This window comes from Doryrhamphus excisus, linkage group LG7 (assembly GCF_037039965.1).
Source record: "Doryrhamphus excisus strain RoL-2023G ecotype Guam linkage group LG7, RoL_Dexc_Guam_v1.1, whole genome shotgun sequence".
Classification (NCBI taxonomy): domain Eukaryota; kingdom Metazoa; phylum Chordata; class Actinopteri; order Syngnathiformes; family Syngnathidae; genus Doryrhamphus; species Doryrhamphus excisus.
Window position 1 is genome coordinate 1,482,012 of NC_136363.1, and position 27,514 is coordinate 1,509,525.

General features: G+C 43.4%; 2 protein-coding genes across 2 annotated transcripts in view; both read left to right on the top strand.

The window, feature by feature from the left end:
* The window catches only part of LOC131101543 (uncharacterized), a 31,465-nt gene extending 13,357 nt beyond the window's left edge, over positions 1 to 18,108 (top strand). Inside the window, exons 17-45 of the mRNA XM_078791869.1 lie at positions 31 to 52; positions 126 to 185; positions 269 to 322; positions 418 to 560; positions 1,690 to 1,809; positions 1,886 to 1,943; positions 2,983 to 3,027; positions 5,480 to 5,527; positions 5,591 to 5,739; positions 6,563 to 6,664; positions 7,466 to 7,514; positions 7,627 to 7,689; positions 8,213 to 8,512; positions 8,587 to 8,697; positions 9,743 to 11,062; positions 11,132 to 11,253; positions 11,338 to 11,448; positions 12,061 to 12,118; positions 12,179 to 12,298; positions 12,388 to 12,453; positions 12,641 to 13,069; positions 13,234 to 13,296; positions 13,369 to 13,502; positions 13,573 to 13,707; positions 13,786 to 13,843; positions 13,926 to 13,976; positions 14,918 to 15,178; positions 15,269 to 17,026; positions 17,132 to 18,108. Coding sequence (XP_078647995.1) covers positions 31 to 52; positions 126 to 185; positions 269 to 322; positions 418 to 560; positions 1,690 to 1,809; positions 1,886 to 1,943; positions 2,983 to 3,027; positions 5,480 to 5,527; positions 5,591 to 5,739; positions 6,563 to 6,664; positions 7,466 to 7,514; positions 7,627 to 7,689; positions 8,213 to 8,512; positions 8,587 to 8,697; positions 9,743 to 11,062; positions 11,132 to 11,253; positions 11,338 to 11,448; positions 12,061 to 12,118; positions 12,179 to 12,298; positions 12,388 to 12,453; positions 12,641 to 13,069; positions 13,234 to 13,296; positions 13,369 to 13,502; positions 13,573 to 13,707; positions 13,786 to 13,843; positions 13,926 to 13,976; positions 14,918 to 15,178; positions 15,269 to 17,026; positions 17,132 to 17,910 — 6,789 coding nt within the window. The 3' untranslated portion in view covers positions 17,911 to 18,108. The remainder of the gene's footprint in view (positions 1 to 30; positions 53 to 125; positions 186 to 268; positions 323 to 417; positions 561 to 1,689; positions 1,810 to 1,885; positions 1,944 to 2,982; positions 3,028 to 5,479; positions 5,528 to 5,590; positions 5,740 to 6,562; positions 6,665 to 7,465; positions 7,515 to 7,626; positions 7,690 to 8,212; positions 8,513 to 8,586; positions 8,698 to 9,742; positions 11,063 to 11,131; positions 11,254 to 11,337; positions 11,449 to 12,060; positions 12,119 to 12,178; positions 12,299 to 12,387; positions 12,454 to 12,640; positions 13,070 to 13,233; positions 13,297 to 13,368; positions 13,503 to 13,572; positions 13,708 to 13,785; positions 13,844 to 13,925; positions 13,977 to 14,917; positions 15,179 to 15,268; positions 17,027 to 17,131) is intronic.
* Positions 18,109 to 19,119: 1,011 nt separating this feature from the next.
* Positions 19,120 to 26,892, top strand: LOC131101766 (uncharacterized). Its single transcript, XM_078792553.1, has 12 exons — positions 19,120 to 19,367; positions 20,544 to 20,639; positions 20,718 to 20,786; positions 20,884 to 21,026; positions 22,443 to 22,565; positions 22,654 to 22,711; positions 22,785 to 23,024; positions 24,217 to 24,353; positions 24,455 to 24,571; positions 25,226 to 25,283; positions 25,774 to 25,836; positions 25,934 to 26,892. Exons 2-12 carry the CDS (start codon positions 20,615 to 20,617, stop codon positions 26,890 to 26,892), a joined length of 1,992 nt encoding a protein of 663 aa, XP_078648679.1. The 5' UTR covers positions 19,120 to 19,367; positions 20,544 to 20,614.
* The last annotated feature ends 622 nt before the right edge of the window (positions 26,893 to 27,514 follow it).

Below are 27,514 nucleotides of genomic sequence, written 5' to 3' on the forward strand. Positions count from 1 at the left end.
TCACACGCTGTTTTTTTTCTTCTCCCGAAGATGAAGAAACTCTGGAGCCGGGGTAACACGCGTGTCATAATCCTCAGATGTCCAATTTGAAATAAATATGACACATTAGCTTCCTTACTTTACAGAACAGGGTAATAACGCCAGCAACCACAAGGCCACGGCTGAAAGTGCAGACATCTCAGACGGTTCTTCCACACTCGACTTTGAAGGTTTTAACATTCTGCTCAGCCCGCGTGTGACGTTAGATGCTTCTTATCTCATCTTTTAGGTCAGAAACCAGTTCAGGATCTACTCCAGGAACTCCATGGCAGCTTGACTCCAGGTGACCTCACAAGTCAAAGCAGCGCTTTGCCTTCATTGGCCATTTTGGCCCCACATGCCGATTGTACGTATGTGTGTTTTTTTTTTCCCCCCCAGGCATTTCCCTGCTGGTGATGTGTAACATCACGGACGCAAAGACGACCACGGTCGTTTGTGTCTGCTTCGCTTGCGAAGAGGCATTCCCCAAGGCGCTGCTTCAAGACCACTTGCACTCACCAAAACACCTCGTACAAACACTGGTGAGATTTTTAGGCTTCTGTTAAGGGAGGGGACCATTTTTTTTTTTTACGGCTACGTCTGTTTTGTTTTGTTATTGGCATGCGATACATGCTAAAAATATAATTTAAGAAACCTAAAATGGCAAAAATTGACAAATCGGCAGTAATTTTACAATAAAAGGTGTACTCTAACAAGAAATATTTTTGTAGCATAGAGTTGAAATATGTTAAAGCTGTAAATTATGCGACACAAAACAAATAAAGTTGTAATCATTGGAAAAGTTAACATTACATGAAAATATTATGGGGACATAGTCATAATTAGGAAAACGATGTTGAAGTAGTTCATTCATTTTCTACCGCTTTTCCTTACGAGGGTCGTGGGGGTGCTGGAGCCTATCCCAGCTGTCTTTGGGCGATAGGCGGGGTACACCCTGGACTGGTGGCCAGCCAATCACAGGGCACATATAGACAAACAACCATTCACACTCACATTCATACCTATGGACAATTTGGAGTGGCTAATTAACCTAGCATGTTTTTGGAATGTGGGAGGAAACCGGAGTACCCGGAGAAAACCCACGCATGCACGGGGAGAACATGCAAACTCCACACAGAGATGGCCGAGGGTGGAATTGAACCCTGGTCTCGTAGCTGTGAGGTCTGCGCGGTAACCACTCGACCGCCGCGCCGCCGACGTTGAAGTAGTTGGAAACTTGAAAAAAACACAGCAAAACACAGTCAAAGAAAAAAAGTTGTAATTTTCCAAGCGTCCAATTGTGAAAATGTGAGGAAAAATAATATAATTTTAAAGGCATCAAGTCCAAATAAAAAAAGATGCATTTTTAGGAACAACTAAAACTAAATAAAAGGGTTTGGAAAAATAGTTTTGGAAAAAGTGATTACGGGAAAGTTGATGGTAAAAAGTCTTATTTACTTATGTGACAAAGCTGAGATGCAGTTTCTTGTTAGCGTATCTATCAGCGGCCCTTGCATCCTTTCATTTTTCAGTATGTGGCCCTTCCTGGGAAAAGTTGCAACAAGCGGATCATTCCTTCCCCACCACCACCTTATAATTTCAAGTCATCTGTTCCTCATGTATTGTCAATTTCTCTTGGAGATGAATAAAGTATCAACATTCTTTCCTTAGTTCTATCTGAATCCCTGGCGATTGCCGTTTGCCTGGCAAGAAGCTCCAGACGTCCAGTTCCTGGAGTCACTGGTGGTGACGGAAGAGAAGGAAAGGGGATGGAAGCAGGCCATTCTTCGGGTAATGCTTTTAGAATTAAAAAAAGTCCATATTTGAATTGACTTTATCATCTTGAAAGAGTCTCCCCTCCCATCAGGTGATGGATGTGCCTGCCTCGGTGTTGAATGACCTCAGCCAGTTAAGTTTCAACACAGGTTGGTGTCCAGAATTGAGATCCTTAATATCGGCTTTGATGATAATAGATTGTCCTTGAACCTAAGTAAAACTAAAATCATGCTGTTTGGTAACAGAAGAAAGGACACGCACCAGCAAATACAAATAGACGGTGTGGACATTGAAAGAGTGAACGAAAATACATTTCTGGGGATCACAATATATGAAAATATGAGCTGGAAACCTCATATTACAAATATACAACATAAGGTGGCCAGAAATATTTCAGTATTTAACAAAACAAAATTTGTTCTCAAATCAGAAATCAGTGCGCACTCTTTATTGCTCTCTGGTTCTACCATATCTTACTTATTGTATGGAAATATGGGCTAATAACTACAAAAGCAATCTTCACTCGCTAAATGTACTGTAAAAAAGGACAGTAAGGATAATTCATAATGCCGCCTACAGAGAGACTTCAACTTGCTGATATAGTTAATCTTCAAACAGCTAAAATAATGCATAAGGCTAAAAACAACCAATTAGCTAAAAATGTCATGCAGTACTTCTCTACAAGAGAGGAGAAATATGATCTCAGGGAAGAACTACATTTGAAACACTTCTATGCTAGGACTACGTTATGCTAGCCATAGCATTTCAGTATGTGGAATCAAACTATGGAATGGATTGAGTAAGGAAATCAAACAATGCACAACGATGGGCCAATTCAAGAAACAATACAAGCAGTTGATGTTTGCTAAATACAAGGATGAAGAGTCTTGAACCAGTCATGATGTGCTATATATATCACTATATTGATACTTACTATGGTACCCATTATGGCATTGGATGGTCACATTATGTACGAGGTACATTATTAAAAAAAAAAAAAAAAAAAAACCCTTAAACTGTATTATGGAAAGCAGGAAGTGAACAAATGTAACAGTTACTGATTGTAAAAGTAGCAGATGGAGGGCTAGGATTTAATAAGCTTTGCAAAGCAGGGCACATATACATATATCATATCATTCACTGGACAAGTTGGAGTCGTCAATTTGTTGTTGTTTCTTCTATTTGCAGTGTTGGAGAGATTTGGGCCTCACCACGAAGTCCTGAAACGAAACAGTAGGCTCTCTCTCTTTCTTCTTGTCGCTTTACTTGCCAGAGTAACTCTGGAGTTCACAAGAAAAGAGTCTTCTTCTCTCTCTTTGGGTTTTTCCCTTCAGGGGTCGCCACAGCAAATCAATCTCCTCCATCCAACCCTGTCTTCTGCAGGGTTCTCCCTCACTACTTCGCTTCTTCCTTCTTCCAAAAAAAAAAAATTCAAAAAATTAAAAAAAAAAAAAAATTAATAAAATAAAATTTAAAAAGAGGGCGACACAGCGGTCGAGCGGTTTGCGCGCAAACGTCACAGCTAGGAGACCAGGGTTCAATTCCACCCTCTGCCATCTCTGTGTGGAGTTTGCATGTTCTCCCCGTGCATGCGTGGGTTTTCTCCGGGTACTCCGGTTTCCTCCCACATTCCAAAAACATGCTAGGTTAATTGGATACTCCAAATTGTCCATAGGTATGAATGTGAGTGTGAATGGTTGTTTGTCTATATGTGCCCTGTGATTGGCTGGCCACCAGTCCAGGATGTACCCCGCCTCTCGCCCAAAGACAGCTGGGATAGGCTCCGCGACCCTCGTGAGGAAAAGCGGTAGAAAATGAATGAATGAATGAATGAATATAAATTATATTAGGAAAGCAGGAAGTGAACAAATGTAACAGTTACTGATTGTAAAAGTACCAGATGGATAGGATTTAATAAGATTTGCTTCTTCCTACTCCTGTAGGACATGTGGAACTGGGAACTGATTATGGGATGCACTCAATTGTAATCCGATGCATGTTCAAATGAAATTACCCCATTACCATAAATGTCTCCTTCACAACTAACACGAGTAAAGAAGATACACGCCACCCAATAACTCCCACGACAAACACAATGATGACACACCAACGGCCTTCACTTCAGCCTTGTTTAAAGTTGCTCTTGTTATTGTTCCAGGACAGATGTTCAAACAAAGGATTCATCAGTGAACAGTTCTCACAATACACTTTTAACCACACTGGCAATATGCAGCTATTTACACTGGCCTGTGTTATGTTACCATATCGTGACTAACTACTGATTACTCGTACAGCTATTCTCTTGGCAGGCCACAACGCCAAAACACACCTTTATCCTCTGATGACCCTCATTCATGTAAACACACACACTCGCTCAAGACAACGAAGGGAAAAACAGCTGAAAGATTTACAGATGAGAGGAGACAGTCCGCCAGATACACACTTGAAGTATTTTATATACATACAACAAATTCTTAGTGCACTTCAATCAGTCGCACAATTTGAGCATTCCGATTGGTTGAAAAGGCGGGTGAACTTGAATCCAACTTAAGAGGGCTATGTGACTTTGGGAGGCCAGCGTGACCTGATTGTTCCACAAGATGCGTTTGGATGTGATTGAATTCCAAGATGTTTTCCAGGCAGAAGGCATTTCCTGATAAGGACTGAATTCTGACCACCCACGTCATTGCTAATTTAACTCATTCATTCATTCATTTTCTACCGCTTTTTCCTCACGAGGGCTGCAGGGGTGCTGGAGCTTATCCCAGCTGTCTTCGGGCGAGAGGCGAAGTACACGCTGGACTGGTGGCCAGCCAATCACAGGGCACATATAAACAAACAACCATTCACACTCACACTCAAATTGAAGTTTTGGTATAATATCCAATGAAAAAGTAAATAGCGAGTAAAAGTGGAGTCTGTAGCGTGCAGTGGAAAAGGGTGCATTTGAGGACATCATGTTCAATACACCCTGAACTGGTGGCCAGCCAATCACAGGGCACATATAAACAAACAACCATTCACACTCACATTCATACCTATGGACAATTTGGAGTGGCTAATTAACCTAGCATGTTTTTGGAATGCGGGAGATATCCGGAGAAAACCCACACATGCACGGAGAGAACATGCAAACTCCACATAGAGCTGTCTGAGGGTGGAATTGAACCCTGGTCTCATTGGAAAATTGAAGTTTTGGTATAATATCCAATGAAAAAGTAAATAGCGAGTAAAAGTGGAGTCTGTAGCGTGCAGTGGAAAAGGGTGCATTTGAGGACATCATGTTCAATACACCCTGAACTGGTGGCCAGCCAATCACAGGGCACATATAAACAAACAACCATTCACACTCACATTCATACCTATGGACAATTTGGAGTGGCCAATTAACCTAGCATGTTTTTGGATTGTGGGAGGAAAAAAACGGAGTACCCGGAGAAAACCCACGCATGCACAGGGGAGAACATGCAAACTCCACACAGAGATGCCCGAGGATGGAATTGAACCCTGGTCTCCTAGCTGTGAGGTCTGCGCGCTAACCACTCGACCGCCGTGCCGCCCGCTAATTTAACTGATGTGCTAAATAAACAAGCGAGCCTTCTCCCACACCTGCAGACATGCTTTGTGTCACATGACTTGCCAACCGTGGCACGTAACAAAATAGTCAATATTGTTGTCTCCTCAGTTCCGCCTTCCCACACGTCTCTCAGAGGCAAGCGCTTGCCTCTACTGGGTGAGTAAACGGGTGAACCGGGGTGACGCAAGAACCTCCTTTCACCCCCGCTTTACGTCACAGGGTCTGCCTTTCTGGTGATGCACGACTCCTATGACGAGTCCCGCCAGGTCACGACCGTTTCGGGTCTGTGTCTGCTGTGCGAGAAGCGACTGACTGATACGGAACGCTCCACTCACATTTTCAGCTTGCAGCACATCCGGAAGTATCTTGTAAGTTCATTTGCACGTTGTTTTTTGGAATTTCGCCCATCATCCATAATCCTTACTATATGTTAGACACGAAAACACATGTCTTTCTCTTCTCTGTGTGGTGTAAAGATGGGGAAAAACAATTACATGGTGGATAATTGTGCTTCATTTTTGTAGGCCATATTTTTCATGAATTATATGGCATAACATTTCCACCAGATAACCATAGTGAATGGTTGTATTGTAAAATGACTACTCCCTTGTACACTGAATATGACTGATCATTCTGGTAAACTCTACTTGAACTTAAGAGGGCTCCGTGACTTGGGGAGGCCTACGTGACTTAGGGAGGTCAACGTGACCTGATTGGTACACAGGATGTTTTTGGGTGTGATGTTCTGCCAAAATACTTAGATCCAGTCTCGAGGGATGACCAGATAAGGACTGAATTCTGGAAATCCACGTCATTGCTCTTGTTCATGAGGTCTATATAAGTTTTCTACATTTCCTACAACTGCAGAGGTGGTCGTGTTGCTTTATTTGCCAACAGTTGCAATAGTTTTTTTAAATTTTATTTTTTGTTATTATTTCTCCGCTTTACCACTTGACAGTTGATATAATTCAAAGTTCTGTCATTTTGGTAGTTTTATACGTGGTTGCAGTTCTTGCACCATTATGTGCTACATTGCTGATCAAACACCTCAGTATGAAAAGAGAGAGGCGTGTGTTTTGTGTCTCTCATCAGGATTGTGGATGATCGGCAAAAGTCTTTTATAATTCTAAATTTAATGTGGAGTGGTGTTTTGTGTGCTTTCTGGGTTTTTTTTTTTTTTCGTCTGTGAAGGAGCAATGCAACCCTGATCTGGTACCCTTTCCCAACGATACGAGAATACTGCTGAACCTGGCAAACAAGGCTGTTGCCAGTCACGGTGTATCACATGTGCAGGTGCTGTAAACAACACTGTCCATAGGCCTCATCTGTAAAAATGTGTATGGAAACCCAAAATGTGTGTACGGACAAATTTCACACCTACAAAAGAAGTATCATATTTGGAAGACACAGCAGTGGTATACTGATACTGATGTTGGTTGGTTTTATAACTATTTATTATAACTATTTATCAGGTAGAAATCACTGTGTACACTTTCCTTTCTTCCAATAACTAAAGGAGTACCCCAAGGCTCTGTTTTAGGTCCATTGCTGTTTCCATTTATGTGAACAATCTTCGTATTGATCAATCAATGCCTCTTTTCATTTTTATGCAGATGATAGTCATCTACTGCTCCTCCCCTTTAATTGAAAAAGCCTTTTGTGTCTTGTATATTTAAACCCGATAGAATAACAACTTGGTGTTTGTGATCGTTTATAAATCGAAGACGTGATATTCTCAGGATGCTAAAATAAAATGATGAAATATTTAAAAGCACTGCTTGATTTTTCAGTGTGGTTATTACACTAGTGTGTAATAGTGTTTATGATAAATGACAAATGATATCTGGCTGTCATGTAAAATAATAATCATAATAACTTGAAGTCGATGGCATGTTTTCATGCAATGATTGATACATTTTGGTTGGCTTCCATTGCATGTTTGTTTCTAACATATGATTTGACTTCATCACTCAAAATCTGCCACTGTTTTGCAATGTCTCCAAAAAAAGCTTTTAGGGATCACGTACGTAAAATTTACAGATGAGGCCAACTGTTCTGTCAACAATATTAGCTCAATGACTCTTACTTTTACAGGAAGTGAAGTTGCAAAGGCCGCTGACGGAACCTTTCACATTCAACACAGGTGACTCTTTGTCCAAATCACTTTTGTTCACATCTGGCCAACAACAAAGCTGGCAAATGTCTCACAAGCACCCTGGTGGTTTTTACACTCTTCCTCCACTGTTTGCCTGCAGCAAGATGGATCTTGATGCGCCAAGGTGCCCTTCACCCTGCAATCGTACCTGGAGTACTATTGAGTAAGCCAAGCCGAAAAAACTTTTACAGGGGACCTACGTATTATGCTCATTTTCTGTTCCTTCGTATTGAGTTGTGGACTCCTCTCGAGCAGCTACACGCAATAACCCACACAGAGAGCTTCATTAGTCAAGTTAGCCGTTCTTCAAACCTTAAATATTTCATGGAAGCCATTGCGCTGTACTAACACGGTGAAATTAGAGTGGGCAAGCCTACATCTTGTACCCCGGGCACGCCCTTATATGCAACCTCAATGTTGAGTTTAGATCCATCCCAAACTTCTTTCAGGGCTCACCTCCAAATGCGAAAACCTCATTATCTGGAACTTTGGGATGGTTTAACACCAGAATTTAACACCAGAAGTTCCAAGGTGCATGTTTGAATGTTTTGAACAGGAATACCAACCAAATGCCATAATTGTACAAACAAAGTAGTAGTAGTAGTAGTTTCTAGGTATGTAAAAAAATGTGTAGTATTTCTGACAGCCATGACTCATTAAAGGCATAGTAAAGACTAATGTTCTAGTCCCTACAGAAACCCAGATGGCATGCAAGCAAGGGTACAAGTCGACAACACCTGACCCTTGGAAGAGTCAGAACGTGAAGTCCGGCATAGCTGATGAAGGCCGCGTTGAGAAAGCGTCAGCGACCTCTATGGAGACTGATTGGCAAACTAATGAGAAGCCAAAAAGTTGCCACATTCCGGCTAAAGCTGAGGTGAAAAAAGGACCGAGCAAAGATGTCCAAATGATCACCAGCCGAGTCGGTGACCGAAAGAGGTCCAACGCCATCAAGGACAAAGAATCGAAAGCAGTGATCAGTAACGGTATGATGACTGCTTCTCTTGACTCTTTATTGCCTCTCTGAAAACACTCACCTTATTTCCTGTCATGTTCTTAGTCTCGGAAGCAAATCTTGGGCATGGAATGGCCCATAAGAGACAACGACTCGACTCACAAGAGAATGCACCATGTGAAGGAAAGCCAAAGATGGGTGCACGGATCAGTGAACGTAAGATCACAGCTTCTCTTAACTCTAATATGGTAATGGTAATGGTTTTATTTCATTTGAACATGCATCACATTACAATTGAGTGCATCCCATAATCAGTTCCCAGTTCCACATGTCCAAAAGGAGTAGGAAGAAGCAAAGCTTATTAAATCCTACCCCTCCATCTGGTACTTTTTATAATCAGTAACTGTTACATTTGTTCACTTCCTGCTTTCCAAATATTTTTTTTATTTTTTTTTTTCATAATTTTGTATTATTTTTATTTTTTTGTCACATACCGAAGTACCAGGTGATATGAGCATCCAATGCCATAATGGGTACCATAGTAAGTGTCAATATAGTGATATATATTGCACATCATTGACTGGTTCAAGACTCTTCATCCTTGTATTTAGCAAACATCAACTGCTTGTATTGTTTCTTGAATTGGCTCATCGTTGTGCATTGTTTGACTTCCTTACTCAATCCATTCCATAGTTTGATTCCACATACTGAAATGCTATGGCTAGCATAACATAGTCCTAGCATATAAGTGTTACAGATGTACTTCTTCCCTGAGATCATATTTCTCCTCTCTTGTAGAGAAGTATTGGATGACATTTTTAGCTAATTAGTTGTTTTTGGCCTTATGCATTATTTTAGCTGTTTGAAGATGAACTATGTATATCAGCAAGTTGAAGTATATGTGATTTTAGAAATAAGGAGTTGGTATGTTCTCTGTAGGCGGCATTATGAATTATCCTTACTGTCCTTTTTTGCAGTACATTTAGCGAGTGAAGATTGCTTTTATAGTTATTAGCCCATATTTCCACACAATAAGTAAGATATGGTAGAACCAGAGAGCAATAAAGAGTGTGGAGTGATTTCTGATTGAGAACAAATTTTGCTTTGTTCAATATTGAAATGTTTCTTGCCACCTTATGTTGTATATTTGTAATATGAGGCTTCTGGCTCATTTTTTTTAATATATAGACTTCTTCTATAGACTATAGAGTTTTTTTGCAGTCTACCCAAATCTTCCCCTTATTTCCTGTCATGTTCTCAGGCTTTGACCCCCATATGGCACATGGAGCTCAGCAGCATACTAAAAAGGAAAATACCCTGACCTTTGAGCCCCTAGAAACCCATGTGACCCTTTCCAAAAGCACACGCAGCACCAAAGTGACCCCGTTGCCCAATACGACTACTTCCAAATTGCCAACATCTGCGGCAGGTACATTTGGATTCACATGCAGCCCGAAATTGATTGACGCCAAGGCATTGTCTATAAATGTCGACAAAAACACAGCCAGCGTCGCCCACAAACCGAGAGAATGTAACAATTCCTCCAGCACCACGCTGAATGTGGCAAAAACCCAAAGTGCTTCCAAGTCTGCAGTAAACGCCAGGTCCTCAGTACCTATCACCAAATCCACATCAAGCACACCTAGCGCAGTCTGTGCTGCGACAAGCTCTCATTTCACCGCAGCAACAATGGCTGCTACCAAGCCAACTGCACCCACCACCGGTTGTAGTACAACATCCATAACCAAGAACACGGCACCTACTTCCGGTGCTGCAGTGACCTCAGCCTCCACTAAGACCATACCAACTACTCTACTGGATTTCAGTAGGGTGACTGCAACAAACTACAATGCAGCTTCAAACGTAACCAAGAACACGGTCCCTACTACCGATACTGCAGTGACGTCAGCCTCCACTAAGACCATACCAACTACTCTACTGTATTTCAGTAGGGTGACTGCAACAAACTACAATGCAGCTTCAAACATAAGCAAGAACACGGCCCCTACTACTGATGCTGCAGTGACGTCAGCCTCCACTAAGACCATACCAACTGCCACTAGTAGCACAAAATCCAGTTTCGTGATTGCAAAGGCGACAAAGACCGCTGCACCGACCACTTCCTGTGATGCAACACGTCTGCAACTGTCTGCAACGCCTACCACCGGTTCTATCACAACTTCCTCTCCAGCAGCAACAACCCCCAAGTCTGCAACAACCCATCAAAGGACTGCACCGCCGAGCTCAGTCGCTAAAGCTCCACCCACAACGTCTCCATCACGACACCAGGTAGCACCAGAAGGCAGAACAGGAGCGGAGGCCGCATCGAATGAAGCGCAACCCCACCCTCGCAGAGCATCCACGGGCACGCGTGAAGTCACTTGGGGAACTGCACACACGATCGTCACGCTTGGAGCGACTGCAGATAGAAGTGAAAATGCTAAGAAAGTACTTGTGAAGGACGCCGGGGGGTCAAATGCGGATGCAGAACCTTGTACACAGAAGAGTAACCTTTGTGTCAGACAGCCAATCAAAGCCAAGCCATCACAAAGCAAGGTCAAGCCAAGTCTTCCTAAAATTGGTGAGTGTTTTTCTTTCTTTTAAAAATATGCAAATGAATCTTGTGTGTTTACTTTGCGCTTCATTTTAGGCTTAAGCTACATAGTTGTGGTGAACAGCGAAGGAAGGAAGCAGTCCTACTGCACTTTGTGCCGCATCCGATTGGAACGGTCTAGTCACCCACTGGAAAACTTTCATCAGTATAACTATGTGGTGTGTACGTCCTCACAAGTAGGCCATGTTCAAGTCCAAATGCTATCACAACAATGTTCGCCGTGTTTTCATTTCCCAAACAAGAAATTAAGGTTCCCGGACTTGAATGATGAGCAGTTGATGAGCATCAACATGGAGATGTTTGTGAGCAGCATGGCTATGGTAGAAAAGTGCGTGGGACTTCGGTCCATCCAGGTGAGTTTGTGCTTTTTAACTACTAGTTGGGTCATTAAATGGTAATGGTAATGGTTCCACATGTCCAAAAGGAGTAGGAAGAAGCAAAGCTTATTAAATCCTACCCCTGCATCTGGTACTTTTACAATCAGTAACTGTTACATTTGTTCACTTCCTGCTTTCCTAATATAGTATAAGTTGTTTTTTTTTGTTTTTATTATTATTATTTTTTTTTACTACTATTTTTATTTGTACCCCGGTTTCCTCCCACATTCTAAAAACATGCTATGGTAATGGTTTAATTTCATTTGAACATGCATCGGATTACAATTGAGTGCATCACATAAATCAGTTCACAGTTCCACATGTCCAAAAGGAGTAGGAAGAAGCAAAGCTTATTAAATCCTACCCCTCCATCTGCTACTTTTACAATCAGTACAGTTACATTTGTTCACTTCCTGCTTTCCATAATACGGTTTAAGGTTTTTTAATTTTAATTTTTTTTTATTTTTAATTTTTTAATAATGTACCTTGTACCAAAGTACGAGGTGGTATGACCATACAATGACATAATGGGTCAGGGTCAGCCAGATGTTTCTAAAGGATGTGCTTCTGCTTTGTCGTTTGGTTTAGACGATAGACGTGACAAACGACCAATACAATGAGCTGTCTGATCTTCCAGAAGCCAAAGGTAAAAAAAAAAGTAAAAGTCGTAGCCAGACTCCTTAATCAGCATTGGTCTCTCCTCCAGCTTTACACAGATTAGAAACTGACTTCCGAGTGCCACCATGCTCCAAGAATAGCACTTCATTGGCTTTAAGACGACGGGTTTCCACTTCCCCGTCACAGGACTTTTCAAGCCCAGAATATGGTAACTGTTGATATGAAAGGAGTCATGCATGTCCTCTCTTCATAGCCAATTGTACTTACCGCCACACTGATACGGGTACTTTTGTTTAGACACGCTACACGACAGGTTTGAGGCCATTACAGAGTCCGACACTGAAGTCAAGGCCCAAACTCCTGGTAAGTACTAAATACAGTTAATTTAAAACACTCTTTCCTCCCTCTACTCCAAATTGGTGGGAAAATGCTAACGTTTATTCTCTGGCATATTGGGTTGGAGAATAGTTTGAGGTCTTTAGACTGGTCGTGAAGCTAAGATACTAGTAGAGTTGTATCATATTCCACTGAAATGTCGTCCTTCTCTAAGCAGAGTTAGACTTAGAAGCTGAACACACCAGCGTTGCTGTTCCACTCGCTGACCCGGAGCCTGCTGAAGCAACCGAATCCCGAATCCCGAAGTCTGCCAAGGCGACTCAGGAAGGCTGTAATGACCGGTCAACATCTGCATCCCTGGGACCAGATCCGTCTCCAGCTTCAATGACCACAAAGGAGCGGAATCTGGAAGTCTCTGATGAGAAATTATCATCATTGTTTCTGGCGTCGGATCAGTCTGCTGATTCGGTGACCAGAGAACAACCGAATCTGGAAGTCTCCAATGGGAAGTCTTCATCAGTGTTGCTGGGACCGGACCCACATCCTGCTTCAGTCACCATAGAACAACAGAATCTGGAAGTCTCCAATGGGAAGTCATCAGTGTTTCTGGGACCTCACGGTGACAGCATGTCATTCACATTAGGTATCAATACAGTGTGACGCAGCGTGCCGTCATCAAATCTACATGTTTACATTTATCGATTTATGTCATTTTATTATTTGAAGAATCGCCCAATCCGAGTTCTGTTTTTACCCCATCAAACCCTTGGAGAACACGATTCCTGATTAATTACCTCGTCTTCGCAGGCAATGCAAGTAATTTGCGCACATTCTTGTGGGTGAGGGAACGGTCCAGACAGCCAATCGTAGGTGGGTATGAGCATCCCTCTCATGAGCCCTCGTGGCGAAGCAGTCATGTTAATGATAGCGTGCCCCGATCAGGTCTGGCGACTGTGTACGAGTGTCGTGGTGCGTCTGGGGATTCGCTCTACTTGTGCAAAACCTGCAGTCAGAAACTCCGGGTGAGTGACATCTGCCAGCATGTGGTCGGCTCGGACCACCAGGTGAACTACATGGTAAGGGCTAGCAAAGGCAAAGTGTGGACTGAGTTGATCCCGTGTATGAAATTTATATTTCTTCTTACAGCTAAGATCATATCCTCAGTTTATGGATAGATTTTGGGGTGATAATGATCTGCAACCAGAGATGAAAATGGAACTCTTAAAGGACGTCGCTGATGCGGTCTCCAGGCAAGAGCAATCGAAGGGGATGGATGCAAAGGTAGCGTTCAGGTGCCATCGCTAATGCATGCTACATACGTACACCAGGTGCTAATTGCTTCCTTTTTCTCCTTCAAAGGTGTGTTTTCTCTTTCAAGACGTGTATGACTATGTTTGGACCGCACCCTTCGATGAAGGTAACAGCATAGGTCACTTATGACTGACTTCATATCATATATAAGCAAACACCGTATCAACTCTTCATTTCTATGGTCAAAGCTCTTGACGTCCTGCAGAACGGACAGCCTGTCATCGCATTGACGCAAAACGGTGAGTCTTGCCATTTCTGGAGGACTTTGGTTTTTCCTCGATCTTTTGCCCTTCAGGTTATGGTAATGGTAATGGTTTAATTTCATTTGAACATGCATCACATTACAATTGAGTGCATCCCATAATCAGTTCCCAGTTCCACATGTCCAAAAGGAGTAGGAAGAAGCAAAGCTTATTAAATCCTACCCCTCCATCTGGTACTTTTACAATCAGTAACTGTTACATTTGTTCACTTCCTGCTTTCCTAATATAATTTAAGTTTTTTTGTGTTTTCTTTTACTTTATTTTATAAATTTTTAATTTTTTAAAATTATTTTTCATGTTTTTAATTTTATTTAATATTTTTTCATTTTGTAAAAAAAAAAAAAAAAATCACGTACCAAAGTAGGAGGTAATATGACTTCCAATGCCATAATGGGTACCATAGTAAGTATCAATATAGTGATATATATAGCACATCATGACTGGTTCAAGACTCTTCATCCTTGTATTTAGCAAACATCAACTGCTTGTATTGTTTCTTGAATTGGCTCATCGTTGTGCATTGTTTGATTTCCTTACTCAATCCATTCCATAGTTTGATTCCACATACTGAAATGCTATGCTAACGTAGTCCTAGCATAGAAGTGTTTCAAATGTACTTCTTCCCTGAGATCATATTTCTCCTCTCTTGTAGAGAAGTACTGGATGACATTTTTAGCTAATTGGTTGTTTTTAGCCTTATGCATTATTTTAGCTGTTTGAAGATGAACTATATCAGCAAGTTTAAGTTATTGTGATTTTAGAAGTAAGGAGTTAGTATGTTCTCTGTAGGCGGCATTATGAATTATCCTTACTGACCTTTTTTGCAGTAAATTTAGCGAGTTATTAGCTTTAAAGAGCGGGAATCTTAATGAAAGTAAACTAACACTTGGTTTTTTTTTCTCCGCTTTGTCTCGTAGAAACAAACCAGAAATCAAAAGAACGAATTGGACATTTGGATGTGAATGGCGTTCAGTCAATGGAGCCTTCACTCTCTGCAGCTAGCATGTCCCCGGGTCCCTCAGACAGCCACAGAAGGTCCATTTCAAGTCCCATCTCCAATACAACACCTGTTGTATTGCCACAGTCTGGGTCCACTTCAACGTATGCGCCTATCTCAAGGACACCACCTGGGTCTCGACAGGTTAAAGAGGAATTGGTGCCCACGGAGTGCGGGGTGCCTACGGAGTGCGGGGTGCCTACGGAGTGCGGGGTGCCTACGGAGTGCGGGGTGCCTACGGAGTGCGGGGTGCCTACGGAGTGCGGGGTGCCCACGGAGTGCGGGGTGCCCACAGAGTGCGGGGTGCCCATAAGCGTCTCTAAGACTCAGGCTCAACTGAAAAATGAACCGGCCCTGGCAGAATCAGCTGATCACAGAGATCTGCCCACGGAGTGCGGGGTGCCCACAGAGTGCGGGGTGCCCATAAGCGTCTCTAAGACTCAGGCTCAAGTGAAAAATGAACCGGCCCTGGCAGAATCAGCTGATCATGGAGATCTGCCCATGGAGTGCGGGGTGCCCATGAAGTGCGGGGTGCCCATAAGCGTCTCTAAAACTCAGGCTCAACTGAAAAATGAACCGGCCCTGGCAGAATCAGCTGATCACGGAGATCTGCCCACGGAGTGCGGGGTGCCCACAGAGTGCGGGGTGCCCATAAGCGTCTCTAGGACTCAGGCTCAACTGAAAAATGAACTGGCCCTGGCAGAATCGGCTGATCATGGAGATCTGGACAACCTCTCGAAAACAAAGCCTCGTTCTCAAGTGAAAGATGAAATGACGCTCTTGGATTCCAGATCGCCTCCAGCGACTGTTCCTGCGCCCAAGACGCCGCCTAGTTCACCATTAAAACAGGAATGGGCACTCCTGGAGTGCACATCTCCTGCAGGTACCGGTTCCGTGCCCAAGACGCCACCTAGTTCGCGAGTCAAAGATGAATTACTACTTTCGGACAGCGAGTCACCTGTAGCCGCTATTCCCGTCTCCAGGACGCCTCCAAGAGTACAAATAAAAAGTGAAATGACGGCTTCAGAATGCAGATCAACACCTCTTGGTGAGAAGCGGTCAAGGTCCGACCCTCTCGCAACCGTCGGTTCAATTCGTCAAGATGAATACCTCCCTACCAGGAAGAGAAAAGCTCACGAGTCTCTTGGGGAACTTTTTAGAATTTGGTCCAATAAGAAGAAAATGGATGATCCTCAGCCAGCCAAATGTACTGGCCACTCCAATGTTGATCCTGTGGGGGGTCGTACCCCCGGTGATCAGGAGGTCTCCATGGTAGAAATCCTCAACGCGGGTACCAAAACTGAGTCTAAGAAACAAATTGCCGACAGCTCTGCCGCCACGCTTTCTGTTGCTATGACAACAACATGGTGCTCAAAGTCTGTGCAGACCGTCTCCACCGCCGCTCAAGATACCAAGGGATTGGATTCATCGAGTTGCAAGTTTGAAAATGATCCGTCCACAACACCCGTGTCGGGCGACAACGGCCCTCCGCGGGTTTATACATCCATACGAGAAAATCCCTCGTTTATTTTGACAGAAGACAACACAACTGGCACGGACTCCGCCTGGCTGGGTGATCTTCAACCCCAAAACCAGCTGGATGATGCTTGTCTGAAAACCAAGCAAAGTCTTGCTCAGCTGCCACAACCTCGAGGCAGCACAGACGACTCGGAAGCTTTTCTGTATCAAAGCGACGTTTGTGCAAACGATGTGGGTACTGAGTCAAACTCTCAGGTAAGTGGCGCAACAGCAGGACCTACTAGGACTCCGCTACCAGACCTGGGTGGCTTTGGTTTCAGTTGTACCACAAATGCTAACACAGTACCCACAGGTTACTCTGTGCCTAGTAACACAGTACCTACGGGTTATCCTGTGACTAGTAATGCAGTACCCACGGGTTATCCTGTGCCGAGTAACGCAGTACCCACGGGTTATCCTGTGCCGAGTAACGCAGTACCCACGGGTTATCCTGTGCCGAGTAACGCAGTACCCACGGGTTATCCTGTGACTAGTAACGCAGTACCCACGGGTTATCCTGTGCCTAATAACGCAGTACCCACGGGTTACTCTGTGACTAACAATAACGCGGTACCCACGGGTTATCCTGTGACTAACAATAACGCGGTACCCACAGGTTATCCTGTGACTAACAATAACGCAGTACCCACGGGTTACTCTGTGACTAACAATAACGCAGTACCCACGGGTTACTCTGTGACTAACAATAACGCGGTACCCACGGGTTACTCCGTGACTAACAATAACGCGGTACCCACAGGTTACTCCGTGACTAACAATAATGCAGTACCCACAGGTTACTCTGTGACTAACAATAACGCAGTACCCACGGGTTACTCTATGACTAATAACGCAGTACCCACAGGTTACTCTGTGCCTAGTAACGCAGTACCCACAGGTTACCCTGTGACTACTAATAACGCAGTACCCACAGGTTACCCTGTTCCTAGTAACGCAGTACCCACAGGTTACCCTGTGCCTACTAATGCAGTACCCACGGGTTACCCTGTGGCTAACAGTAATGCAGTACCCAGGGGTTACCCTGTGACTAACAGTAATGCAGTACCCAGGGGTTACCCTGTGCCAAATTCCAATGCTCCGTACGTGTCCCAAGACGGCCACTCAAGCGTCCCGCTGGCAACGAGTTGGATGAACCCACAAATGCAGCATTGGATCCAGCAGTACTCGACCTGGGCAAGACCAGGGCAGACCCCTCAAAACGTCACCAATGGTGCCACCAACTTGTGTCCCGTTCCCTTTGCTGCCACGGTGTCGTACTCCAGCCATTCCCTGCTGCTGCAAGACATGAACTTGCATGGGAACTTGGCTTCATCGCAGTACAAGACACCATCACAGTTGCCTAAAAAGGAGCCAGGTTGTTCCAGTGCTTTATGACATGTGTATATTTACAGTTACACTACGTGTCTGGGAGGAGAGACGCGCTTCTGTTACTCCTTCGTTTTAATGTTTTATGTTGCACATCAGAGTCTTGTGTTCTTTTGTATTTTACAGTATACACAATGGCTGTGTATGTTTACGTTGACACACCTTATTTTAAAGTATTTCTGGAAAATAAATGGAACTTTCTAACGAGTCTTGGTGAGATTTGACTTTGTTGCTTTAGTTAAACGGCCTACTACCTCATTACCTAATACTACCTCATTCCCGGTACCCAATACTACCCCCTAAATAATTTGATATTTTTTATTGATTAAAAAAAAAGATTATTGATTTTTTTTTACAAAAAAAATCTCAAATTTCATACAATAGGACGAAAGCAGGCTAATAAGCAAACCAATAAGCAGGCTAATACTAGCCTACTACTACTACTACTAGTAGTAGTATTGGCTAGTTTTGGGCTAGTATTAGTATTAGCTAGTTAGTATTAGGCTAGTATAAGCAGGCTAATACTAGCCTACTACTAGTACTAGTAGCAGTAGTAGTAGTAGGCTAGTATAAGCAGGCTAATACTAGCCTACTAGTAGTAGTAGTAGTAGTAGGCTAGTATAAGCAGGCTAATACTAGCCGACTACTAGTACTAGTAGTAGTAGGCTAGTATAAGCAGGCTAATATTAGCTGACTACTAGTACTAGTAGTAGTAGGCTAGTATTAGCCTGCTTATTGGCTTGCTTATTAGCCTGCTTTTACTACTACTATTACTAGTAGAAGAAGAAGACGAATGATGATAGTAATAATAATAGGCTAATGAATAATATAATAATGATTATTATATAATTGATCACTGTCCACTGGTTTTGCAGTGTAGATTGTGTGTACTTGTGTAAATGTAATGGTGGCCTAAAACAATTGAGTATCTCTACTAAAGTTGGAAAGTTATATCTCGGTTCTTGTTCCTTCTTTATTTTTTTGGATTTTTTTGTTTTTTTTAATGTCTACTACATTCATTCATATCTTGTGCATCTCTAGGGGGCTATTTTTCAGACAAATTGTGATCTTCCACAAATGTTCCAACCATGTGATATTACACTGGCGTGCCTCTTTTATTTTGAAGGCCTGATGTTACCAGAAACAGGACATGACTACGATATTTCCGGAGTGTTTCCGAGCGAACCGGAAACTGCTTTTGAAAAGTGAAAGTCAAAATACAGGAGGGCAAAATACGACAGTTTCCCAGTGAAAAGGGGAGCGGTAACTACTGTTTTTATAAAAAGTAAACTAGTCCAAAGAGTGCGTTATGGATGGTGTCTTTTTGCGCATGCGCTCCCTTGAAAGGCGGAAGTGTATGAAGTAGACGCTAGTTGCCAAACTTTGTTGTCCATGTGGGTTTCGATTTCCCGAAGAAACGATAAGATTCTAAACCCTTCTTGCTGACTGCACACGGGGGAAGTAAAGTAAGTAACAACTTAAAGGCTCGTTTTCTGGTTGTTTTGGTTTGGTTAAAAAAGAATAAACGTCGTCTCGCGACATGATGAGGATGAAACGTAGTTTGATGTTTCAAACAAGCTAGCAAACTTGCTCTTGCATACAGATATACGTTTGACTCACAACCATGAACATTCTTCAGTTTGGTGAAGATTATATTAATTAGTTGATTACTTTTTCTAATAAACTAATAAATTTGAATGATTGTGTAGTTTTTAACCACGTAGCAACAGGTCAGCTGTGATACGCCGCAATTTGGAATATTTCCACACCATTCCACTTTTCGATGGAAATTTAGAAGCCGGACGCTTGGCATGTTCCACGGGATCCACGCGAAACTAAAAGGCTGGCAATAAAACACTTATTTGACACAGTTTTTGGACACTTGGTTCCGTTTCGGGTCGTTTGGATTCAGTCGGTTGTGCGTTGGGATGGCGGCGCCATCTGGTGGACAATGAAGAAGTTGCAGGGATGCCCATGTCACTCATTAGATTAACCTGTATCCAAATATTTCATTTTTTTTCTCAAATAATCTTTGGAAATTTTCTGCTCCTTCAGTTCTGATATTTCAACTTTCTTTTTTTACATTTTTTTGTAATATTTGGACATTATTTTCATAACGTTATGACTTTTTCGTCCAATTTTTTTCCAAAATTTTTTTTATTATAATTTAAATTTTGTTTTTGTTTTGTTTTTTTGTTGATTATGACTTGATTTTTTTTTCTTTCTTGAATATTTCAACTCTTGAATTTGCTTTTTTGTTTGTCAGACTAGTCAAACTTTACAAAAATAATGGGATAAATATGATTTTTAAAAAATATTTCACGTCTATGCTACTAAAGTGATCTTTTTCCTTAATATTCCGAGTTTAGTTTTGCAAAACTGCAACCTTTTCTCTCTCTTTTCCACTTTCTTCTTGTCCAATTCCTGCTGATTTTTCCATTTTTGATACTGTTTTATTTTCAAAAAGTTTTCTTGTTAAATGCTACTTTTAAAATGTGCGACCTCGGATTAATCGGAGCTGCCGTCACGGACGGACGTGTTCTTGTATCAGGTCTCCTTCTTGTGTGTGCGTTGATTAGGAATGTTGTGTCGCCCTGACTGTGTGGAGGTCACATTGTTCTGTGCCTGTGGGATCTTATCAGGGTTTTTAGGCACAGCAGGAAGCACCTTGAAGAGACCGGGGCGCTTCACTCCGCTTTGACGCCGCTTGGCCATGCAGCCCCGTGCCACTCAAAAAGGTAATGAAAGAATCCGGTGCTGAAAAAGATAATTAGCGTGCACATATTTGCCTTTTTTTTTTTTTTTTTTTCCAGCAGTCTCCAGCGAGCTGTTTGAGTCCCTGAAGCTGTACTTGAACAACAAGAACAGACTGCAGCCCATCATCGGTGCGTGTGGACAGCCAACTTTACCATCTATCTCGCCTCCGGGACTTGTGTGTGTGATTTCAAAGACCCGAGTCCGTGTCCGTGTGTCCCCTTGCAGGGCTGCGCAGCATCACGGAATGCGTGAAGGTGGGCTCGCCCGGCAGGGAGGTGCTCTACCTGTGCGAGGCGTGCGAATGCAGACTCGGCAAAGGCGACATGCGCAACCACATCATGGGGAGCCTGCACAGATACAACTACACCGTAAGTCCCGCCATCGCCATCCCCCCCCCAAAAGGCTCCGACATCATCGATGACGGCCGTCGTCTGTGATGCCCAAGTGACTTTATGATGTCATAACAGGAGTGTGTTGCCTTCACTCGTCTCACGTACTTGTTGACTACGCGTTTGTGCTCTCGGTCCCTTTCCTCGTGGACATGATTTTGCTTCAGACCCCAACCGACTTAGCTCGGTGAGGCCGTGTGGTGGATAAGACCAGCACTTGGTGTTTCAAAAAAAACCTACCTAGGAGCTGTAAGTTTTTTTTTTCTTTTATTCTTTCTTGCGTGAAGGCGGTAAGGGACATTTTAAATGTTGCAAATGTGAAAATAGTAAATAGTTCATGGTCTTATATTTGTAAAAAAAAAAAGGCTATTTTCATGTAAAAAAAAAAATTTAATTTTATGTTGTGGCATCATTTAGTCATCTTGGCTAAATATATATACGGCTAGATTTGTATCAAAGTGAAAGTTACTATTTCACAAAAAGCATTTTTTTCCCTTGTTGAGAACTAATTTTTTATTTATTTATTAATCTTTGTCTTTTATTTTTGGCGTTTAGCATTTTAGCATCACATAGCTGTTGTGTCCTCCCACCCACTTCCCTTCCGTTTTACCAAAATAACAACATAATATTCTGAGGGGGAAATAATGTCATTTTAGAGGCATGAACTTGAAATATTAAAGGAAAAAAAAAGATGATTTTTTTAAAAAAAATTAAATAAAAAATTACAAAGAAAGTTATGTAAAAGTAAAAAAAAAAAGCTAATATTCCAAGAATAAAGTCAAGATGATATGGGAATAAAATTATAATTACGAGAAGAAAATTAAATATTTGTAAATTAAAAAACAAAATCTTTTCAAAAAACCAATTCCATTCTTTAGTCATCAGCAGTAGAATTTAGGTAAATTTCAGCTAAATATCAACAAAAAATTGAGAAATTTTTTTTTTGAGTGAAAAGATACATTTCTAACTTTCACTTTGACACAAATTTAGCCAAAATATAAAAATCATGCCACAACATAAATGTTGAAAATAACTTAATATTAATAACAAATATAACACCAACAAATATTTCCAATTTTCACACTTGGACCCGAACGTGCACGCGTGCGCATGTGTTTGGTTTCCCTTTGTTTTGCGTAACCGTGTGCACGCTAACCGTGTGCACGCTACACGCCTCCACGCTTGCTGTGCGCTCTAATGTTTTTATTTTCAGCCTGTATGAAGTCACGTTACCATAGTAACAAACTCCCATTTTGTCTATTCCACAGACTCGTAATTTTAGAAAATTAACCCCTAATGATGAACTTGTTTGCTCCCAGAGATGTATTTATACTTATATATATATATATATATATATATATATATATACATATACTTATACTTGTGTACTGACAGAAAGCCTGGTACCCTGACCTGCTGTCTGGCGTCAAGGAGGACAGCGACATGTCTCTGCTGGCCAGGCCGCTCATGGAGATAGCCAGGACACTGGAGGACAAGGACGGCCCCGGGGACATCAAGGTCCATCTAAGACGTTGACGTGTGTGTGTGTGTGTGTGTGTGTGTTGGCAACACGTGCTGCAAATGGCGTTTGTGTTTTTGACCAAAGCTGCTGGAGGTCGAGGACGCTGTGTTCCAGAGGATCAAAGGATACAGTAACAGCGAGGGTCAGTCTTATCTCACTGTGACCCCCACCCCCGCTTTTTCTTTAATAACACCCCCCCCCCCCCACCACCACAGCAATTAGTCTGATCAGGCTCCTCACGCATGGACCCGCCCACACCGACACCTCGGCGTGCACGGAACAGGACGACGAGCCGTCCCAGAGGGTGGTCTTGCTGGGTCACAAGGAGGTCCCCGTCCCTGGTGCTGAACGGGATATCTGGTCCGAGGACGCGGTCCAACAAGCCCCTCCTGTCTGGGTTCAGGGCCATGGCCGCAACTTCCTGAACGGCTACAAAGGAGGGAAGCCTCTGATTGGTGAGCTCTTCTCCTCGTCAGTCCTTTGGAGTCTTTTTGGGCACTTGGACACTTCCTTTTTGGACACGTTGGCGTCACTTTGTTTTGGTCACCAATTTTTAGTCAAAGATTCTCAAGGGCTCTGCTGTTTTTAGGAAGCTTCTGTAAAACACAAGTCAAAGATCCTCTATAGGACAGAAGCGGTGCTGTTTTTAATACCATACTGCAAAAAATTCTAGTCAAAGATCATCCATTTTAATACTATACTGCAAAAAGTGCCAGTCAAAGATCATCCATTTTAATACCATACTGCAAAAAATGCTAGTCAAAGATCTTCTATTTTAATACCATACTGCAAAAAATGCCAGTCAAAGATCATCCATAGGACTAGAGTGCTGATGTTTCAAAAACACAAGTCAAAGATCCTCTATAGGACAGAAGCGGTGCTGTTTTTAATACCATACTGCAAAAAATTCTAGTCAAAGATCATCCATTTTAATACTATACTGCAAAAAGTGCCAGTCAAAGATCATCCATTTTAATACCATACTGCAAAAAATGCTAGTCAAAGATCTTCTATTTTAATACCATACTGCAAAAAATGACAGTCAAAGATCATCCATAGGACTAGAGTGCTGATTTTTCAAAAACACAAGTCAAAGATCCTTTATATGACAAGCTGTTCTGTTTTTAATACCATACTGCAAAAAATGCTAGTAAAGATCATCTATTTTAATACCATACTTCAAAAAATTCTAGTCAAAGATCATCCATAGGACAAGACTGCTGATGTTTCCAAAACACAAGTCAAAGATCCTTTATAGGACAGAAGCGGTGCTATTTTTAATACCATACAGCAAAAAAAATGCTAGTCAAAGATCATCCATTTTAATACCATACTGCAAAAAATGCCAGTCAAAGATCCTCTACAAAGGAGCTCTGACGTTTTTATGAGCAAGTCCAAGATCCTTGAAATGACCCGTTTTTAATCACCTACTGCAAGAAACGGTGGTCAAAGATCCCGTGTAGTCGAGGAGCCCTGTGCTGCAAAAATGCCAGTCAAAGATCCTTTACATGACAGGAGCACTGCTTTTTTTTTTTTTTCAAAATGACCCCAACCCCTCGCCACCCTTGGAATGTGAAGCGGCCATTTTTATTCCTCTTTTGTCTGGCCTCCGCTCAGCTAAAATGTCCGCCGTTGGCTCTGCCGCAGGTCTTCACCGGCTGTCCGAGTGCATCGACGACAACGGCTGCACTTCCTGTTTCCTGTGCCACTGCTGCTGCAAGAGAGTCAACAAGCGGGGTCTCGTTGACCACATCAGCAGCCCGGGGCACGTCTTCAACTACCTGGTCAGTGTGTACGTGTGGGGGCGCGTGGGGGTCCAGCTGCAGCAGGGCCACTGGGGTGGGGGGGGGGGAGTGTGACGCTCAACGAGAAGGTCTGTTTGTAGATGGAAACCCGCCATGAGCAGGTGGAGGCCGTGGGAATCGACCTTCAGAACAATTGGCAGCTTCTGCAGTCGCTGGCCAGGCAGGTGGAACGTGAGGAGGGAAGAGGAGACGTTGAGGTGAATAGCTTTTTTCCTCCTTCATGTTCTTTAACCAAAGGCGTGATCGATGCACCCCAGTATTTGTGTTCTTTAACCAAAGGCGTGATCAATGCACCCCAGTATTTGTGTTCTTTAACCAAAGGCGTGATCAATGCACCCCAGTATTTGTGTTCTTGAACCAAAGGCGTGTTGTGTCCACAGGTGATCGATGCACCCCAGTTCCTTTTGTGTTCTTTAACCAAAGGCGTGTTGTGTCTGTTCTTTAACCAAAGGCGTGTAGTGTCCACAGGTGATCAATGCACCCCAGTTCCTTTGGGTTCTTTAACCAAAGGCGTGTTGTGTCTGTTCTTTAACCAAAGGCGTGTAGTGTCCACAGGTGATCAATGCACCCCAGTTCCTTTTGTGTTCTTTAACCAAAGGCATGTCCTTTTGTGTTCTTTAACCAAAGCTGTGTTGTGTCCACAGGTGATCAATGCACCTCGGTTCCTTTGTGTTCTTTAACCAAAGGCGTGTTGTGTCCACAGGTGATCAATGCACCCCAGTTCTTTTTGTGTTCTTTAACCAAGGGCGTGTTGGGTCCACAGGTGATCAACGCACCCCAGTTCCTTTTGCGTTCTTTAACCAAAGGCGTGTTCTGTCTGTTCTTTAACCAAAGGCGTTTTGTGTCCACAGGTGATCAATGCACCCCAGTTCCTTTGCGGCCTCCTCCCTACCAAAAGTTACAACTGGTGTAAGTACGCATGCTTCACCCTGCATCCACCTCCATGTTGTCCATGTTGTCCATGAGCGTAAAGTCAGAGCTCATAGTAAACTCAACAGCTTCATTGAAATGGTGAACGGGTAAATATTCCACCTACAATCCTTCGAAATCGATGCGACCACTTCTCCTCCTGCCAGTTATGGATGATTACAGCCACCTCTGGTGGTCGAAATAAATAGAACTGGAACTCCTCTGCGATGTCCAAATGATCAAGTTTTGCTTGCTCGTGCATGAGCACATGTACACGGGCGTCAATGTGGTTGCTCCTCCCACCAGTTATTAACGATAATCCCCACCTTGCATGATAAAAGAAGCCAGAACGATTCTCAAAATGCTCGGCCGTGCATGGACTTGTGCGCGGCCATGCATTAAGATGTGACATATCATCAAGGCAATCGCTCCTCCCACCAGTTATTAATGATCAGTAGGTCCTGATAAATGTTTGCTGCCTTTTTCGCAGGCATCAAAAGGCTTTGGAAGAGGAGCCACCCAAACGCCCGCCGGTGGAAAAAAGCCCACCAAGGTGTGTCTTTAAAAGTCACTCGTCACCGTTCGTCTCGCTGTCGACTCTTCAACGTGTCTTTGTGCTTTTTTTCCCCCCCCACCTCGTCGTCTCCAAGGTTCAAAGGTCACCAGGCTTCCCAAACAGGGAGCGCGTCACCAGAAGAAGAGTGGGGCGGAGGTGAAAAACACGGTGTTCAAGGTAAGCCTGCCTCTTACTGAAGGTCCGCTACTGCTGGAGAGGGCGTCTTTCAGCCAGGACAGCCCACCTGGGTCGCCGGTCCCCTGGGCTGACCCCCAGGAGGAGGAGCCTAATGTGGAGGTGAAGGAGGAGCCCTATTTCAAGTGGGAGGAGCCTGATTTGAACATTGGCTCTGAGCCGTTTACCGAGAACCAATCTTTGGACGACGATCCGTATGCGCCGGCCGACGTGACCGTCGCTCACTTTGTGGATCAGTCCGACGACATCGGCGAGGGTGCGAATCCCGGCAGACTGACGCCTTTTCAGAAACGCTCACGGAGGAACTCGAATTCTTGGCAAAGTCCAGCGCCGGTCGGCGAGTGGTCGGCGTACAGTCATGCCTACTCGCACCAGGAGGGGTACGCCCTGGAGTGGCACAACTCGTCTCGACCGCACACGGCGCACCCCGCCGCCAACGCTCGTGCCGAGGGACCAGACCTTCCCAGTATCATGACCCAGTTTGGCTACCAGCCGCAGCCCGCATCACACGCCATCAGCGGCGTTGCTACGGTCACAGCAGGGCACCACATCAACGCGCAAAAGATGCCGCCTCCCTTTGCCTATCCCCCCGCCGCCGTTCACGGCAACGGGACAACGCCGGGACACGGACTCCACTTTCACGGGATCAAGCAGGAACGATATCAGACGTACACGCAATTCCAGAGCGGTCCCGTCCCGGCAGCCCAGACCTACTGGACTCAGGCCGTCCAGGGGGAGGGGTACCAGGGTTATCACATGGCGCCCTGGTCGTCTCAGCCCACGACTTACTGTCCACACCCGCCCGGCCACTGGAGGGCGCACCCCGATCCGTCCGTCCCACCCGGGCCAGCTTTCTGAAGCCGCAAGCTCTCGTCAGTCCATCCAGAGTTTAGTGTTCATGTTACTTCAATGGACGCTTTTTTTTTTTGTATTGACGTGGTCGGAAGACTATCTCCGACCAGCCTAAGAAAGGCTGGTATAATATTGGACATCAGGTGACACCGCCAATATGGCCGTTAGATTTATGACTATGCATAATTGGGCACAGCGCTTCAACAATGTGATTAATGGATGCTGAAGACATCGTTTATGCTCACGCTCTTTATGCTTTATTGCTCCGGTTGCACGCACACTTGTGCATTGTATCAAGAATCAAGTTTATTTTACACCTGGTGGTGCGTTTGTGTGTGTGTGTGTGTGAAGAGATAGAAATTATATTTTCAATTTTTTGTTAATTTTGTATTTCGTATATAAAACATAGAAGTGTGTGATGCGTTTTTGTTTTGTTGGTGTTACTGACATTGTGGTGTCACGTCTCATTTTATGCTAAAATGGGAGCAAAGAAATATTTTCAAGTAAAACTCCCCGCAAATTTGGGTGTAGGCAATTTGATTTCTAAATCTTAACATTTCATAACTAATGTTAAATACATACTAATAGCGGATCTGCCGATTTCTACAAGAAATCGTGGGATGAAAGT

Bases quoted from the DNA above. Each gene is read 5' to 3' on its own strand.
- LOC131101766 (XM_078792553.1), top strand. From the start codon at position 20,615: ATGCAGCCCCGTGCCACTCAAAAAG. The intron at 20,787-20,883 runs GTGCGTGTGGAC...GTCCCCTTGCAG, and splicing joins CAGACTGCAGCCCATCATCG to GGCTGCGCAGCATCACGGAA. The intron at 25,284-25,773 runs GTAAGTACGCAT...CCTTTTTCGCAG, and splicing joins TACCAAAAGTTACAACTGGT to GCATCAAAAGGCTTTGGAAG.